Raw genomic sequence first — 19476 nt, 5'->3', positions numbered from 1 at the left:
AAATCCACACTGGAATATTAATGGATGAAATGATATGATGCCTGGATCGTGCTTTAAAATACTCTAACCCTCCCCACCCACTTACTCATCCAGAAAAGGAGGAGAAAAATCAATGAAACAATACTGGCAAAACACTGACCATTACTGAAGGAGGGTAATGGTCACAGAGGGGTTCATCGGTGCATTCTCTCAGCTTTTGCATACTTGAAATTCTTCCCCTCCACAAATTTCAAGTTTACTTCTATGAAGAGAATCTAGATAATGCTATTAAAACTCTCTCAGGAAGAAGAGAACTCAATGTGTACACACCAAAAAATGAAAAAAGAAGTCTAAGTTATACCACTTAAATATAACCATTACCAAAATCTAAACATCTACTTTGAGTTTCTGCTCTATTAGGCATGTATCTTTAAGCATCCTTAAGCTTGGGTTTTCACCTGGAGGAAATTAGCTAAGGGTTAACCGGTCCAGGCCACAAATCAGATTTTCTAACCTTCTGCTTTTGAGATGAGGATCTTACATATGTTTTCATGTTCATACTTTAATTATAACCATTTGAAATGATGTGATACAAATTCTTGGCTATAAAAAGTTTTTTAGATCATTTGTTATAAAATATGTATGAATTTTGCTTTATAAATATTTCAATATTCTAACAGTTTCATCTGACTATATACCAATCAGTGAAATAAATAGCAAGGCCTCACATATCTCTTTTGACAAACTGGACATTACTAGGCCTCCAAGCCTCATACAATCATGTACATTTGCAATCACCAGTTTTTATCCCTCATGATGGAAAAAGGTAACAAAGTAACACTTACAAATAGTTCTGCTAGTATTTTTGTCCAGGGCTGAAGTTTTTACTTCTTCAAGCTCTGAATTTAAAAAAGATAAAAGATGCTTTAGAAATTCCTTCTTTTCCATGAAAATCCTTAAATACTTTAATTAAATTTTCTGAATTTTTCTTTAACATACTTTTATGTTCTATTACAACATTATACAAGGTATTTGTTGCAAGATAACAAATCCTACATTACTATTCTAATCATCATCACTATAATCACCAATCATTAGCCTATGGGTGTTGTTTATAGATGCTCAACGAAAAAGAATTTCTGTGGTCAAGAAGTTTGAGGGAAAAAAAAGAGGTTTGAGGAAAGCCACAAATTATATCCTCTGTGGAGGTACACAATTCACATTAGCAGAGTATAAAGGCTCTAAGGAATGCTTATGTAATGAAACTTATCAACCCAGTAGTCCCCACTCTCACCAAGAAAAAGGAACGTTTTCTTGCCAGTAACACTCATTAGCATTTGATAAAGTACAGATAATATTTTCTGTTGCAGTTTTTTTAAATGTAGTAGGGTGGAAAACCAGACAAATAAACACATTAGGATCACATACTAAAATAAGAGTAATAAACTGAATGACTGGGGTAGCCAGAAGTGTGACAACAAAATGAAAAAGGTGGCACTATATTAAACTTAAGTCTAAAACTAAATAGAAAATTATGCTGCTAATTTTAAGGTGAATTTTCATGTACACACTAAAGAAAATGGAGAAAGTATGAGATCATCCTGAATGTCATCTAAGCATTAACCTCCGTGGATACTAACAGTGGTGGGCTCCATATCACATCACATTTGGCCATCATTTTGCCTGTGGACATTAACAGATGAAGCACCATGGCACAGTCAGATCCCCCTCCCAAGGGATCAGGAACCAGGCTTTCAACACTGCTGGCTGGCCGGGCAAACTTAGGTGGCCTCTCTAAGGGCCAACTCTCCTCATACCAATTATATAATGATTAGGTTGAACCTCTTTGGCTTTAAAATTATGTGAAAGTAGGTACATAACTGAATATACTAGAACTACAAAATATATCAAAGCACTGAAAATAAAAGGTGCCTGCTAACTTTCCACTTAAAAAATGTCCATTCTAAGCCAGTAGAGCTTTTTATGGGCATGTTCCTGGACATTAGCCATGATAACTCACTTGCTGGCCTCAAGTATTTTCCTAACACTTAGCACTAACTTCAATTAGGAAATGTGTTGAGAGAATTTAACAACAGAGCTAAGCACACAAGTTTGCATCCAGCTGCACTTCTTAGCTGTCTGACCTTGGCAAGTTGGTCAGATTCTGAGTCTCAGTTTCCTCTTCAGAAAACAGAGATGATGAGAGAAACTGCTACTTAGACTGTCATAAGGATTAAATAGGTTCGATGCACATATATTTTGTAACATAGTACAAATGCATAGTACAAAGCACTCAATTTTAGAGGGCTTTATTTTAGGTCTTTTCCCCTCCTATCTTAGATAGTAACCATCTCTACACTAAGTGAAAGTGCAAATTCAGGTCACTTTACCTCTGTACAACTTAAAGTGAGTGGATTGGACGACCTTTCAGGAAAACTCTCAAATCCTTTCATCTACAGCCTATACGCTGGGAGTTCTCATAGCCACTGTCATTTCTTGAGTGACAAATTATTCAAAACCAAAGCTACTAACATTTACTAGGTACCCATACAAGGTGTTCTAAGATTAGGTTTGATTCAATTAATCTAAAAGAAAATAAAAAAGAACTTCTGAAACAGAAGTTGCCCATTTTACAAGTGAAAAAACAGAGACCCAGTATAAGTAACTTGTCCCAATACCCCACCAAGTCTATCCAGCCCCAAGACAACTGAGCCGCAGTATTATGATAAGACAAACAGTTAACACTGAGTTACTCAGGGGCCTCTATCAGCATTACTTGACTTCTTTACCTCTTTAGTACTATTTCACATGCCTAATGGATTTAGGAATTATACCCTAGCAATTCTGATAAAGTATTTTGAGAAAGCAGGGCCTGAGTGAGATTCCTGGCAACAAGCTATCTGGCAATTTCCTCTGCTAGTGCTTTTTCTTTTCTCATTTGCTACTCTCATCAAGATTTGGTCACAAATCTAAAAAAAAAGGACAAAATGTATTTTTGACTTTATCATATCTATATAAAACACATCCTTTGATGAATAAATTCCTTACTTTTGTAGCACATTTTCCTTCGTTTAAAATTTAAGACTGTAAAGTTTTTTGAAGAATTTACTGTCAAGTTGAGCTGCATTAGTATCATAACCTCAGAATCTACTTTGCCAGTACAGGAAAGCTCGACCCGAAACACTGTTTAAAAAAGAAAAAGAAAAAATATTTTAATTTTCTAAAAATCAACATTAATACCTAGTATTTGAGTTATTTTTGTTGCATAAAACTAAAAAGTATATTTAGGTAATACTAAAAGTTTCAGAGAACTTACCCTCAGACTACACAGCTTAGACATTATTTCATTTATTACAAATATAAAAGTTAGGCATTAAAGAACAAGCCAAGACATAAAAGAAGAGATTATTATTTTCAACTTTTGTTCATGACTTTTAATAGATCACTTTGTCTCATAAGTCCTCTCATTATAATGTAGTAAAGCTACTGAATAAGGCAAACCTTGCTACCTTACCAGTCATATCAGCAACAGTAACAACAAAAATTACTTGATAAAAAAGAAAGACAATTTATCACCAAAATGCAGTTATGTATTGCTCTTAATGAAGATTAAATATAAACCCATAAACTGATAACCTGATAAATTAACCAACTGTGAAGCAAAAAAACAAAAAAACCTTTCTAAACAGAAACACTTTAATTACTATAGCAATGAAATAACAGACTTTGATGCGCATCATTTTTTTCAATCTTTCAGTTTAAGATTCTTTTCCTATAAATTTAGAATGTCATTCTTTTCTTCTTTTTTCATTTTAGAGATAGACAGGGAGAGAGGACACACTCAAGCAGGGTAGAGGGCAGAGGCGGGGGGTGGGGGGAGGAGAGAGAGAGAAATCTCAAGCAGGCTCCACATTCAGCATGGAGCCCAATGCAGGGCTCAATCCCATGATCCTGGGATCATGACATGAGCTGAAATCAAGAGTTGGATGCTCAACTGACTGAGTCACCTATGTGCCCCTACAATATCATTCTACCTGTATGAGCATATGAAAAATACGGACATTTCTGGATTTCTTTATTGACCCATAAAAATGAACAAGCCTCCCTATGCTTTCCTAAAGCTTAATGTAAGTCACCAATAAAAATGAGTAAAACTGCCAGAAAAAGTTCCACAATACTGCTATATTGTGGAAAGTACATGGTTTACACTTTCAAATTTTAAGTTCACTTTTCTTAAAATTTCACATCTTCAGAAGCCTTTCTCAAAAGGTTGGCTCAATAGTAGTTAAACTGGTATAAATATGACACTTAAATCATTTAGTCAGATGCATTATGTGACTATCTTATACAGATACTGTGCTAAGCACCAATGGTAGGTGGCTGAAAAAGATAGCTCCCATCCTCAGGTTAACCACAGGCCAGCAGGGAGAGCCAAGCACAAAGAATCACAAGATAATGTGATCAGTTCAAAAACATTTAAATCATAAGACCCTACAGGGTGGGAATAACAGAAGAGTTACCAACTGGAGGGAGAGAAGGAAGCAGAAAAGGACAGTGTAGATTTTGAGTCTTGAAGAATACTTAGTACAAGTAGGAGTTTATAAACAAAAAAAGAAAAGGCAGTTCAAATACACTGGCTAGCACGTACAAAGGCAAGGATGTCAAAGCCGCATGTAGTATGGCCCCACTAGAGTACTGGGCCAAGGCAGCAACAGGCTAGACAGGCAGGAAGGGCAGAGTGAAAACACGCAGCACACTGGCTACAGAGTCTGCAGTGGACTCAGCTGATGGGAGTAGGGGGGCCTTGAAGGGCTTGATGTCATTTGGTCAGATAGGAGTGTTTAGTGATGATCTGGGCCATGGTGTGGCAATGGTCAAAAAGGAACAAGACCAGACACAAAGATCCATGTGGAGGGCAGTGCCAGCAATGCAGAAAAAGGAGATAAGGAAGTACTGAGCATAGACATTTCTAGAAGGGATGGAAAAGAGGGAATGGTTTAAAACACAGTGCAAATAATCAGTATTTTCAAAAATTACTTTTCAAAGTACATTTTATACCTATCAAGTAAAATACACTACATATCAATTGTTAAACTGTTCTGTCTGGGATATGGGGAGCACAATTGAAAACAATATGTTAACTGTTTCAGACTCACCTGATAAAGTGCGTGGAACTTCCCCCTGAGCAGAAATGTTGACCTGGGGCATGTCCATAGCCACAAAATTGTCTACTTGGAATCCCAGCTTATATTCAACCTGTAAAATGTCGAAATAAACAAACTGAATCTGTGATAATAGAAAGACACTAACAATTTAACTTCAGTGATTAGCTCATTAACTAATAAATGCATGAGCCCTTCATACGTACAAATAAGCTAGCTCTAACAAAATCCAAATCGTCAGAAACAGTTCTAGGAATTTTAAGGTGGATAAAAACTCAACCCAGTAAGTCAACCTCTATTTCATGTCCAGAACAGTACAACCATTCTCCTATAAAATCTGCCAACTAGGATTCAGCAATCTTGCTGAGGCCTACACTACTACTGCCAGAGAAGCCCTGGAGAGACAGATACGAAGAGTCAAGTTGTTGAGATGTTTAATTTACAGACTACTAACTATTCACCAATGTTTTCCTTAATCAATAAATGCCTGGCTCCAAGGCTTTCCACATAGCTCGTGGATGAAGTTCTGCTCTATAGACCCACTCACTCCACAAGATTACAAAGCACAAATTTCCCACAGAATATCTCCAGTCCACCATGAAGGAAGTTTATATTTGGATACCCATCTAATCTCTGAATCTGTTTTTCAAGCAATTCAGAGTCCAGAAAGGAAAAGAGGTGACTATGAAGACATTACTGGAACACGAATGTTAACTATCGATACCTGGCCTACTTGGAAGCTTAACATATCTAGCTGGCAGCAATAATACAGCCCTACTGCCAGACTGATAATCACGGAAGAATCAGCTCAAACTGCAAAACAATAGCTGAAATTCAGAATAGCTTCCATCTTCAAGACCTTCAATGAAGCCTGATATTTCACACCACTCTTCGTACAGTCCACTGGGGTCTTGATAAGAATGGTACTACTACCCTCCCATTCAGTGCTCACATGGCTGGTTTTGGTGGAGAGCTAGAATTGGCAGAAGGCAAGGGGCAGTGGATTGGGAAATGAGTGGTAGGAAAGAGGTTTATGAAACCATTCCTTAATAAATTTAACTACGGGGGCACCTGGGTGGCTCAGTCAGTTAAGCTGTCGACTTCAGCTCAGGTCATGATCTCGTGGTTCATGGGTTTGAGCCCTGCATCAGGCTCTGTGCTGACAGCTCAAAGCCTGGAGTCTGCTTCAGATTCTGTGTCTCCCTCTCTCTGACCCTCCCCCGCTCACACTCTGGTGTCTCACTCTCTCAAAAATAAATAAACGTTAATATATATATATTCTCTATATATATACATATTTGATATATATAGAGAGAAAAGAAACTTAACTAGGAAAAATGGAATCAGATTGAAGGGATGGTGCAAGAAAGAGGCAACAGATTCTAAAACTTTTCTTTTTTCAGTGGGGGTATTAAAATGTGTTTATATGCTAATGAAAAAAGCCAATGAAATGGGACATGATAAAGATGAAAACAAATAGGAAAAAAATACCATCCTAGCTTACAAGGAAAGGGATGGACCTGGGCATTGGCTGGGGCAAAAGGTGTTTACTCATGGATAAGAAGGGTTCAAGTCAATGGACTTAACTCCCACTGTGGGTGTCTTTTCACACTTTGATAGCTGAATGTTCCTGAGCACTGTAGGGGTATATAAATATAATATTATTACTTTACAGTTAAGGTATATATACAAGAGGTGTCCAGGTGGCTCAGTTGAGCGTCTGACTTCAGCTCAGGTCATGGCCTCACAGTTTGTGGGTTTGGGCCCCACACTGGGCCCTGTGCTGACAGCTCGGAGCCTGAAGCCTGCTTCAGATTCTGTCTCCCTCTCTCTGTCCCTCCCCTGCCCACATTCTTTCTCTCTCTCTTAAAAATAAATAAAAATTTTAAAAATTTATAAAGATACATATACAAACATTAAAGTCTGTATTTGGTAAGTGCCATGTTCACAACACAGAAAATGTTCCTGCTGCTGCCTATCACTAACTTTGTGGTACCTTGGGCTCATCAGTGTCACTCTTACCTTAGCACACCACTCTACTGTAACTGTCACCAGGGGGTGCTAAAGAGCTAGCTACACCCCTCCTGAGTTTGCGCCAAGAAAGAGAAGGCTTTTCAGCAATACTCACTGACTAACACTACAGAATGCACTGACTGTATTCCTATACCCATGCTGTCTTTGAATAGGACAATACATGAAGGGCAAGTACACAGAAGAAATTAAGCATGATCAGCAAGAATTCGATTAGAACCATGAGACTGTGTGACCTTTAGGTATATTAACTTTTCTGAGTTTCCGTTTCTGTAAAATTAGGCTAATACATTATGAGGATCGAAAAGGATAATTAAGACAACACACCTGTCAGCCTGGCACAGGTCTCCTAATCAATGCAGACCCCAGTGGCATCAGCTGTCACTCCAGGGTACCTACCCTAGTGCCCGAGCACTGCTCTTTCCCCTTAAGCACCGGCCTACTATGGACCCCAGAGATTGTGACACAAGCAAGCCTTGCTGCAGAACTTGCTGCAGTGCTTCTGTTTTGTCCTCCATCTTGGGACTCCCCCCCGCCCCACTATTCTAAACAGCCCCCTACACTATTAGCCTTTTAACAAATGTCTTAGGCACCTTCTCTTACAACCTGACTTTCCTCGGATCTCTTCCCCTGCCTATCATTCAGTTCTTACAACACCTAACCCTCAGGACCTAGACAATAGGGTCAGCATTCTTTTAGGATCATTAGGTCCTTTCTAGACATCCCTCCCTCATGAGAAATCCCCTACACCCTGAAGCTCGCAAATTCTACACAAGATGGCTATTTTCATGTCATCAATATCAACAACAGACAAAAATTTTGCGGAGGCCTTGGCCCATGGCTCACTTTTTCTCCTGCCACATTCCTGGTGGCTTCAATATTACATATTTAGTAATCCTACATGATAAAGAATTACTCCAGAACAAAATCAAATACAAAAACCACACCCTATCAAAGATCCCATCACTACCTCTGATTCCTACAAAACCAATTCTCTGTCTCCACCACAGATTCAGCCAACATTTATGAAGCACATTTGTAAGCCAATGGTGTTCAGAACTGGGCTGCAATGGCCAACTCAGCTATTTCCCTACTCTGGGGCCCAGCCAGCAGCCTGGTTTCACTTTCCCACAGACTGGGCCCCAAAGACTACAATGTTACTGACACAGTAACTGGTTCACTCCCCTCCATACTCTTAGAGGGCCACACCAGCACCCTAACCATCTCTCTCCCTAATGCCGCCTGGCACAGATGGAGGAAATGACATTCCTGGACAGAAGGGTGCTTCTCCACAAGAATGACCCCCAGGCTCAAGGTCTAATCATACTGATAATCCTACCAGCAAGCCCTTCCTCACAGACACTTCACTCTTCCTCCTCTACTCACTCCAAATGTCACAGGACCTCACCACTTCATGACCTGCTGCCCTCCCCACTTCCCTCATTCAATGTTCTTGTCTCCTTTGGCTAGCACACACGGAACTCCCTTCTTCCCTTCTTTTCAGCACCAGAGAGATCTGTTAGAGTATTCAACCTCTACACTCCAATATCAAGGAAAGACGTATTCTCCTTTCCAAATAATAAACGCTCCTCTCCCAGAATACTAGGTTCTAACCTGTTTCATCACTGATGGGATCATCCACTGGTCTCTCACTCTCCTACAACTTTAATCTCTCCCATAGGCTAAATCACCTACTAGACATATGTATCTAATAATCTCATAGCTCTCAAATCTAACAGATTCAAAGCCAAATGTATGTTTCCCCACATTCGCTCTTTTATTCTAGGTCTCAGTTATCATAAGCAGAAGCACAGCTAACCAGAGACCAGAACTTCTAAGAAAGCACAGAACTGCAATGCAGAGGGCAGGGGCCAAGACTAGCACCTACATATCTCAGAGAAGGGGGAGGGAAATGAGCTTGTGAGTGGAGTTAAGCAGAGGTGGTGAAGAGACTGGGTAGCAAGTTTGAGAAGGCTGACCTCTGGCTAGAAGAGCACCTGGAGGAACAAGGAGTATGAGAGCACAGAAGCCTGCTGTCTGCTGGCTCCCTTTCTGAGGGACTATCTAAACATGTGAGGCATTTACAGGGCGGTTCTCTACTCCCTCTGAAATGCTTAGGACATTAATTTTCACACTGCAGTTTCTGGGGTCAGAGAAGAAATTGTCAGTTTTCTCTACTTTGCCATATATTGATCTATGTAAAATCTCACTTGCCAGTGATCCTTTGAAGAAACATTCATTCTAAAGCTAACATTTATAATCTACTGGAACAAAGGAAATCTGAACAGCCGTTGTTTATCAGAAAAAAAGAGGGAGCCAAAATATTTCAGAAAAGCTAGAGAAAATATAAATATTTGAATAAGCTGAAAAATAAACATTTTTGGTAATCTTCCCTTACTTGGAAACAAATGACAATTGCCAATAGGCAGCTGATGAGTAAAGCCATTTCCTTCTGGAAGAGATTTAAAGTGAATACATTTGCCTGCAGCTGTATAGCTTTTTAATTTCTCTGAAATGACCACAAGTGCTCCTTTTTCAGAGAAATCCCACTCTGCAGGGGATACTGCTGCCTCTCCACAGGGGCTGCTGCAGGAAATCTGGACATGTTCCCTACAAACCCTCCTAACAATCATGAAGAATTTCTGAAATGGGAGAAGAGATATACAAGTGGATGTGGGCTGGAGAAGTATTCTGCTACATTTAGGTATATTTTTGCCTTCCAACTATCTAAAATATCTACTGACACTTAACAACACAGTGGCATGCTTTTTATCCTGGGTATCAGAGAATGTTCCAGAATACAAAATACAAAGAAGTAATCTTTGTTTGTTTTTTTTTTTAATGACCACATGGACTTCTGAAAGAGAATACTAGCGTTTTCATCCCACCTGGAAATGCAATTAACCAATGGTATTTAACAGCCACTCACTAAAGCAATCTGACACAGATGTCAAGAATAAGATACAGCTTCAGCCTCTGAGAAGACCATAGTCTGTTTTGCAAGACAAAAGCCAAGTAAACATTGAAGAACAACATTATTAGCAAAAGCTTTGATGTGTGAAAACTAATGTTAAAATATCTACTGTGTGAAGGGACATATGAAGGAGAACCTTGAGATCTCTGGAAGTAAATATTTTACTTCCTGGCTCATCTTAAAAAGAACTGAAAATTTCTGATAAAGTGTTAAGAGTTTAGGAGCCACAGCCTTCCTCCAGTAAGTTCATGATCACATCTCAGAGCAACAAGATCAGGTGAGGAACCCACGTCTCTTACCCCCTTGTGTGACTTTCTCATGTGAGGTCATCTCTACTTCCTGTGTCTTCTGCTTCCACAACTACCTTAAGCAAGTCTCTTTCCAAATCTGGGTCTTATTTTTTTCTCATAGTAATTGATCAATAAACCAACGTGCAACCATATAATGTATTGTTTTAGTGGTTTGAAAGAAAAGAGTTCAAGTCTATATGCAGTGACAAAGAACCTTTATCAGGTTACATTGTTCAGTGCTCTGCAAACTGCAGAAAAGTATGTGGCATATTACTTGTTTAAAATAATATATATGTGTATACACACACACACACACACACACACACACACACACACGTTTATCCATGCACAGACTATCTTTCGAATAGGAGACAGTAATCAGGTTAACAGTGGTTGCCAAAGAGGGGAAACTCAGTGGCTGGATTGCTTGGGGATTGTACTAGGAAGGTGTAGGGGACTTATTTTTCACTGTTTACCCCTTTCCTTATGCCTTTTGAATTCTGTACCATATGCATAAATTGAATACTCTAAAGATTAATTTTTAAAATAAACAAAGTTCAATTATTCAACTGTGCTCAAATTATCAAAGAGATTATAACCTAAAATTGAAATTAGGAGTTGCATTGATGGCCAAAGCCTGAAACTGAATTAATAAAAACATATTCCTTAGTTTTTTTATTATAAAACATTTTAAAATAGAAGGTGATAACTTTCCCCTAAACTCTACATCTGATAAAGATGAACTTGTGAAATTAGTTTACTGATATATTCAATCTGTGAATTCCATCATTTCTCTAAATTTACAAAGCTTTATTCACAGTGAAATACCTGAAAAGTCCCAGGTGGACAACTAGTGTCAAGTGTACCCAACTTATGTTTCACACTTCTAGAAAAGGAAGTTCACCACTCATAAAGCAGTACATTCCAACTTTGAAAAGCTCCAAGTGCTCAGAAAATCCCCATTTGTTGAGCTGTGCCCTGTGGCTTCTATTCATGCATCTCTTCTGTAGTCAGTAAAAGAGCACCTCTAACTAAGTACCAGGGGCTATACAGGGAACACAGAGGAAGACAAAAAGGAGTTCCTCCCTTTGAAGTGCTTTGCATCTAGGAGGGAGATAGAAAAGAAAATCAACCACTACAGTAATATTAGATGATGGCAAGGGGTATAAGGGAGGAAAGAGATAGGTGCCGTGGGTACAGGAAGAAGCACCTGACATAGTTGAAGGAAAGGTGACACCAGGTCAAAGATTTATGAGATGAACACGAGTTAATGAGGTAAATAAAGAATAGAGAAAGGGCATTTCTCGCAGTATAAACAGCAGTATTGTATCAGAGTCCAAGGCATTCAAAAAACTGCCAAACAAAATTGCACTAAATGATGAGCTGGAGAGGAAGGAGGAAACAAAGACAGGGACAAGATCTGAAAGGCTTTCTAAGAAACCAGAACCTTATTTTGGTGGCAACTGAGAACCCTAGAGTAGCTTTTGAAGGTGAGAGTAAGGGGTGAGGATGGGGTAGAGGTGAGGGTGAGGGTGAGGCAGCAGTGCAGCAAGTCAGTCCAGGGGAAAGGAGACTAATTAGGAAACTATTTCCAATCTAGTTAAGAAAAAAAGTGGCCCAAGCTACAGATGAGGCATTAAGTCCAGAGAGGTAGGGGTAAAATATAATTACGAAAGACAGGTAGACTTGGGAGGTGCAGGAGAAGAAAGTACAGGACCCCTTCTAGGCTTCTGCCCTAGATGTGTAAATAGGTGGCGATGCCCTCCAACAAGTCAGGGAATTTCTGCCTTACCAGCAATAAGTAGCCCAAATGCGCATGAATGATGGTATTTAAAACCCGCCACAGAAGTAGTTTAGAAATTGTGTGTGAAGAATATGGAAGTATCACGGAGCTATGCCAAGGCTCCTCCTGACCCAACATGTGCCCAGGCCAGTACTGCCTCAAATATATATATTCATCTGAACCTTTCCTCTATCTCCTCCACTCCAACTTCTTCCTGTGACAGGCTTCTAAAAGTTTTCAGACATCCACTATTAGCAATGTCAGATCCCTGAAACTCATTCCAGATAAAAACACTTAACGTATGTGTATTTTTAAAAAAGAATGATTAAGAAAAGGTTTAGTTCACATGGCACACTGCATTCTTGTTCACCAGTCACTAACTATATACTTGCCCAGAAACCATTCTCACTATACAGCATTATTTTTTCCTAAGTAGGCCCAGGAATAATCACACCCTATTTCAATGGCAGTAGAGTACTAGAATAGATCCTCTACTATTTCATTAGATTTTTCACTACTTAAAAATATATGTATTATTTGTTTTTATATTTATCAACATTAAAGGTAGGAAAAGTAACAAAGGATTTACTATCAATTTTTTGGAGAATATAAAAAGATCTCTGTCTAAAAGATGTTCATAGAAACACTGGATCTCAGAGTTGCAGGGGAATATAAAATTCAAGACCCACTACTCCACAAATCCTTGAATTCCCTCTAAAATACTCCTACCAAATAGTTACCCAGTGTAGATTCTAACCTCTTCCAGTGAGAGGAAACTTACTACTCTTCAATAGCACTGGCAAAAAAGTGAAACCCAGTTCTAAACACAGATGCAAATACTAGTGGTTTAAAGGGTGATGAGGAATGAAATTTTTAAAATATAGTATCACAAAATCTCCCCACAATTACTTACTCATCATAAAGGAGAAAACTTTAGTAGAGAAACTTAGTGAAATGAGTGATTAGAGATCACCAGTAATGGGACAAGTTGACATTATGTGTCCTCTGAAGGACAGCATTTTTTGTGGTTTTACTAGCAAAGACACGTTCCTGAATCTAATCATGAGGAAACCTCAGAAAACTCAAATTGAGGGACATTCTACAAAATACTTAGCCTGTTTATTTCAAAACTGTCAAGATCAAAACACACAAAGAAAGGCCACAGACATACTCCAGATTAATAGAGGATTTAAAGGTACATTAATCAACTGCATGCATGATCCTGAATCAGATGAAAAAAAAAGTTATAAAGAACATCATCATGATAATTGATGAAATCTGAGTACTAGAGATTAGATATTAGGTAATAGTATTGTATCAATGTTAAGTTTCCTGATTTTGATCATTGTACTTGGGTTTTATAAAGAATGCCCTTATTCTTGGTTGCCTGGGTAGCTCAACTGGTTGAGTGTCGAACTTCAGCTCAGATCGTGATCTCATGGATTGTGAGTTTGAGATGCACAACAGGCACTCTGCTGTCCATGCAGAACCTGCTTCAGATCCTGTGCCCCTCTCTCTCAAAAATAAACATTAAAAAAAAAAGTATGCCCTAATTTTTATTTTTAGGAAATATACATTGATGTATTTAAGGCTAAACGGACAGGATGCTTGCAATTCACTTTTATACAGTTCAAGAAAAAAGGGTGCGTGCATGAAAGTGGAGGGAAAGAAACAATGAATGATAAAGTAAGCAAATAAAGCAAACCACTAATAATCAGTGAATGTGGGTAAAGGATATATGAGAATTCTTTGCACTGTTCTTATAATTTTTCTTTATGTTTGAAATGATATCATAATTAAAAGCAAGCCCCACCCCTAAATAATAAGGTCACATAAAGTTATTTAAGAATACTGGAAAATGTGTTAGTCCAGTTTCCTTGAAGAGTCCAGATGCCTATTTATTGAAAATGACATAGTTCATATTAAAATATCTCAGGTTGGGACACCTGGGGGATTCGGTTAGGCATCCCACTTCAGCTCAGGTCATGATCTCACAGTTCATTTCATGAGTTCAAGCCCCGCATCAGGCTCTGTGCTGACACTTCAAGTTCAGAGCCTGGAACCAGCTTTGGATTCTGTGTGTGTCTCTGTCTGTCTGTCTCTCTCTCTCTCTCTCTTTCTCTCTCTCTCTGCCTCTTCCCTGCTCACGCTCTGTCTCTGTCTCTCTCTTTCAAAAATAAAAATTTTTTAAAACCCCGCAACATTAAAAAATGTCTCAGGTGAACCTTTTCTGAATTATTTGTACCATTTATTTGGTACTTCAGCATATCCAGGTTACCATTTACTGTATGTTCTTAATTGTTTCACATGAATTTTCTCTCCTGACCTCCATTTTTGCAGTTTTTACCCTAAAGAGACCTATCCACCCCTAAAAAACCAGCCCATATTTGGATACCCCAAATCAACCATGTTGGACAGTTGAGGTGCTCCAACAAGGCACATATGTTTTACCCAGAATCCAAACTATGTCAACTTTAATCACATAACTGCAGCTATATTTTAATGCATGTATGTATATGTTTCTGTAACATATGCTTGAGCATATATACAGCTGATTCTTGAACAACACGTGCTTGAACTGCATGAGCCTACTTAAGTGGATTTCTTTTTTAAGAGAGAGCACAAACGGGGGAGAGGGGCAGAGGGACAGACAGAATCTCAAGCAGACTCCACACTCAGCATGGAGCCCAATGTAGGGCTCAATCCCATGACTCTGGGATCATGACCTGAGCCAAAACCAAGTGTGGGATATTCAACAGAATGAGCCACCTAGGCATCCCACACAGATTTTTTTACAGTATAGTACTATAAATGGATTTTCTCTTCCTAATGACTGTTTTAACATTTTCTTTCTCCGACTTATTTTGTTGTAAGAATTATAGTATAAGATAACATACAAAATATGTGTCCATTAGTAGTGAAGTTTTGAAGGAATAAAAAGTTATATGTGGATTTTCAACTGCAGGGGAAACACATCAGTGTCCTGTAACCCCCATGTTATTCAAGGGTCAACTGTAATAATAATAGGAATATATGGATAGTTATATAATCATTGTTACTCACTGATTAGCAAACAACGACACTTAAAACATTTAGTGTTAAGGAGTGAATTGAAAGAAATAAACTCCCCTATTCATTTGATAAGGGATGTTGGTTCATTGGTACCATCTTACCTCAAAAATAAACATTAAAAATGTACACATTTTTACTCATGTACACATACCTACACATACATACATACAAGTACACATTCACACACATTTTTTTTCTGCATTTCTGTATTCAACAATAACAAAGGTAGAAACAGCAACAAAAGATGAACTACCAATGGCTTTCACTATCCCTGTACCATTGATTCTGCCTGACAGATGAAATGGAGGAAACTATCTTTAACAAAAAAAGGAAGCATTGTTTGAAACAGTGAAATGTTATTAAAAATACATGTGTCAATGAGGCACTTAAGAAATGGCATAACATTTAGATGCCTGGGTGGCTCAGTTGGTTAAATGTCTGACTCTTGATTTCGGCTTAGGTCATGATCTCAGTCATGAAACTGAGTCCCACGTCAGGCTCCACATTGAGTATGGAACCTGCTTAAGATTTTCTCTCTCTGAGACTCTTGAATACCAAAAACAAACTGAGGGCTGAAGAGGGAGGGGGGAAGGGAAAGGGGGTGATGGTCATGGAGAGGGGCACTTGTGGGGAAGAGCACTGGGTGTTATATGGAAACCAACTTGGTAATAAACTATTTGATTAAAAAAAAAAGATTCTCTCTCTCTCTTAGAGCCACCATGAGATACTACTTCATGCCCACTATGTTGGGTATAATAAAAAAATAAATAAATAAATAAATAAAATGTTGGTGAGGATACAGAGAAATTGGAAGCCTTGTATTTTGATGGTGGGGATGTAAAATGGTACAGCCATTTTGGAAAAACAGTTTGTCAGTTTCTTAAGAAGTTTAAGCACAATTTTACTATACAACCCAGCAATTTCACACCTTAGTACATACTCAAGAGAAATGAAAACATAAGCCCACACAGAGACTTGTACACAAATGATCACAGCAGCACCATCCATAACTAGTCCAAAAGTGAAACAATCCAGATGTTCATCAACTGGTTAAAAGATAAACAAATTATGGTCTATCTTTTAAAAAGAAATACTACTCCATAAAATAAAGGAATGAAGTACTAATATCATGCTATAATGTGGAAAAATTTTAGAAACATTTGCTAAGTGAAAGAAAACAGTCACAAAAGACCACACTTTCTATGACTCCAGTTATATGAAATGTCCAAAACAGGCAAATGCATAAGGACAGAGGTAGATGAGGAGTTGCCTGTGGTTAGGGGAAGGACTGAAGAGTGACTGTTCATGGGCACAAGGGACCCTACTGAGGTGATGGAAATGTTCAAAAATTGGATTGCAGTGATGGCTGTACAACTCTAGAAAACCCTGCATAAACTCTCTAAAAATCACTGAATTGTATACCTAAAATGAGTGAATTTTATTCTATGTATGTTACATACAATAATTTAACAGCTGTTAAAAATATCCAGATTCTGACCATATTATGTTCTCTGCCACTATATCCAGCGTATAGATCAACTGTCAAAGTTGTCTTACCTTTTCCTTTTTTGTACATTGCTTTCCATTTTAGTGCTCAACACCAGAAATAAATACGGAAAAGGGCATCAGCAATTTAAAAAAAATGAAAAATATTCTCTCAAATATAAAAATAAATTAAAAAAAGAAATAATCATGCATCCATACAAATATCATAACGACCCATTACAGAGAATGAGTTAGACCCATAAGTAGCAAAATGGAAAGATGCCAAAAGACAGTAATAGGTAAGCGGGAAAATACTGTACAACAAAAGTGTCATAAAAATCCCCTTTTTGTTTAAAAGGGTAAAAAAAAAATGAGTTTGGGAATGCATGGAGGTGGATCAGTGGGTTAAGCATCTAACTCTTGAGTGGGCTCAGGTCATGATCTCACGATTCATGGGTTTGAACCCTACGTCGGGTTCTGCACTGACAGTATGAGCCTTGGGATTCTTGTCTCCCTTTCTCTCTGCCCGTCCCCTGCTTGAGTTCTCTTTCTCTCTATCTTTCTCTCTCTCTCAAAAAAAAAAAAAAACATTTAAAAAAATGAGTTTAAAGTATACCAAACTTCAATGTTACAAACAAAACAATGATTTCTTCTGGGTGTAGATCTACAAAGTCTTGATAGTTTTTTAAATAATTCTATTAATACTTGAATTTTCCTAATACTCATTATTGTTTTCTAAGTAGATAAAAAGAGCTATACTAAAGTCGTCAAATTTAAATGACTTGCAACAAATATCAGGACAGATACTACTTTATATTACTTTAAAAAAATTCTAAAAGAGATTTAAAAATTTTTTAATGTTTTATTTATTTTTGAGAGAGAGAGAGAGAGAGAGAGAGAGAGAGAGAGAGAGAGAAAGACACTGAGAGCAGGGGAGGGTCAGAGAGAGAGGGAGATACAGAATCTGAAGCAGGCTCCAGGCTCTGAACTGTCAGCACAGAGCCTGATGTGGGGCTTGAACCCACGAACCACGAGATCATGACCTGAGCCGAAGCCAGATGCTCAACTGACTGAACCACCCAGGCGCCCCTAGAAGAGATTTTAGTAGGAAAACTATTTTTATTTCCCAAATAAAATCCTACTCAGTTTATATATAATGCTAATAAAAGAAATTAAAGTTGACTGGAGGAGGTGGGCTCTTCCCTCAGTTTCCCACTTTTGACCTATGAAAAAACTTTTCAAGTTCATGGAGCCCAATCAGTGAAAATGTGAAGAATTCGGCTACAAGTAAGCCAGGCAGGAGGTTCATTATAGTTAAAGGAGCTTGCCCACAGCACACATGGGTGCCTGCATATGCTGTACCCTACTTTTACCATTTCTCCATGAATGGCAGAGCTGTATCCATTACATCAAACATGCCTAAAACAACTTCCCTTCTTCCACCCCTACTGCTTCACAATAACAGCACAGTGATTAGCAGGTTCAACTGTTCCCTCTTCAAATTAGATCTGCATCTCTGCTTGAAAAGCCTGAAAGGATGTTCTGTCATTAGCCTGACAGAAATGGTGGCTACCCCCATTTTATAGGACTTGAGAAAGTCTAAAGGAATAGGCTAAAGATTTAAAATATAAACCTGAAAAGATTCAGTACTGCTACAGCCCACCACCTACTAGCCCTTTTGTATAGATGGCAGTCAGCCCATCCCTCAGATACAGCCCTTGCATTGGCCTCTGAGCCTGAGTGGTCTGTCTTGATATCTTTGGTTGACTACTCTCTTACCTTGGACTTTGCATGCCAAGTGAAGTGCAGGAAATTTGTCTCACTGGGTACTAACAGGTTAAAGGATAGAGCGTAGTGACTAATAAGGTCGTTTCTCACATAATAAAGTTCTGCATCAAGACCTACAAAAAAAAATAGAGAAAAAAGAATTAAACATCTAAAATACAGTCAAAACCATTAACCATTAGGATTTCAAATTCTAATAGGAATAAAAATAATATGGATGGACAAGTGTATATCATAAATGCCTCTCACATGTGCTGCTAATGAAGCAGGTAGGACATGGAGTTTCATTATCATCAATAAAGATGAAGAAACTGAGACTCAAAACAATTAAGGAGCTATCCAGCTAAACACAGTGTGCTAGATCCAGAACTCTTGGAGCTATTTTGTCTCCTGAGGACCAATGTGACATTCTTCCTTTTGGACCCAATCCTTCTCAGAGTAATGCCTACACACAAGAGCCTCTTCTTTTCCCAAAACTGATGTGGATTTTAGGAAGAGAGATTCAAAATAGAAGACAGAAAGGTGTATAGGTGAAAAAGCTTCAAGACCCCAGCCAGAGACGGCCTCCACTTCCTTGTCGGCACAACATCCTGGCCGCTCTGACAGCATTTACCATCATACACTCACATTACTTGCCACATCGACACATGTTCTCTCCCATACCTAGACTACAAGGTGAACACCGCATTTCTCCTCCTATTCTCAGGACGGTTCTCTGGACAAAGCAGATGCTCAGTGAATACTTGTTAAACAAGTTAGTTCTACAGATAAAACAGAAATAACCAAGATGCCTGAGAAATGCTGGAGAAGCAACTCCCAAATCTCGTGCACTCTCATATAACCTTTTCCAACAGGACCACATCTAACCTAACATAAACCACGTTCTCCCAATTCTGCCGTTCCACTTCATACTAA

The 19476-nt window shown here is 38.5% G+C and overlaps 1 protein-coding gene across 2 annotated transcripts in view; it reads right to left on the bottom strand.

Moving 5' to 3' along the window:
• The window catches only part of RYK (receptor like tyrosine kinase), a 68862-nt gene extending 49590 nt beyond the window's left edge, over positions 1–19272 (bottom strand). For both annotated transcript variants that reach the window (XM_029940251.1, XM_029940252.1), the window contains exons 1-5: positions 19225–19272; positions 18556–18677; positions 5136–5235; positions 3028–3162; positions 825–878 (exon numbers count right to left, since the gene is read on the bottom strand). In XM_029940251.1, the coding sequence (XP_029796111.1) occupies positions 825–878; positions 3028–3162; positions 5136–5235; positions 18556–18677; positions 19225–19249 (436 nt within the window). In that variant the 5' untranslated portion in view covers positions 19250–19272. The remainder of the gene's footprint in view (positions 1–824; positions 879–3027; positions 3163–5135; positions 5236–18555; positions 18678–19224) is intronic.
• Between the last annotated feature and the right edge of the window lie 204 nt (positions 19273–19476).

Source organism: Suricata suricatta, chromosome 5 (assembly GCF_006229205.1).
Source record: "Suricata suricatta isolate VVHF042 chromosome 5, meerkat_22Aug2017_6uvM2_HiC, whole genome shotgun sequence".
In the NCBI taxonomy this organism is placed as follows: domain Eukaryota; kingdom Metazoa; phylum Chordata; class Mammalia; order Carnivora; family Herpestidae; genus Suricata; species Suricata suricatta.
Note: the sequence above shows the minus strand (reverse complement) of the source record. Positions and strands in the feature narration are given on the sequence as shown.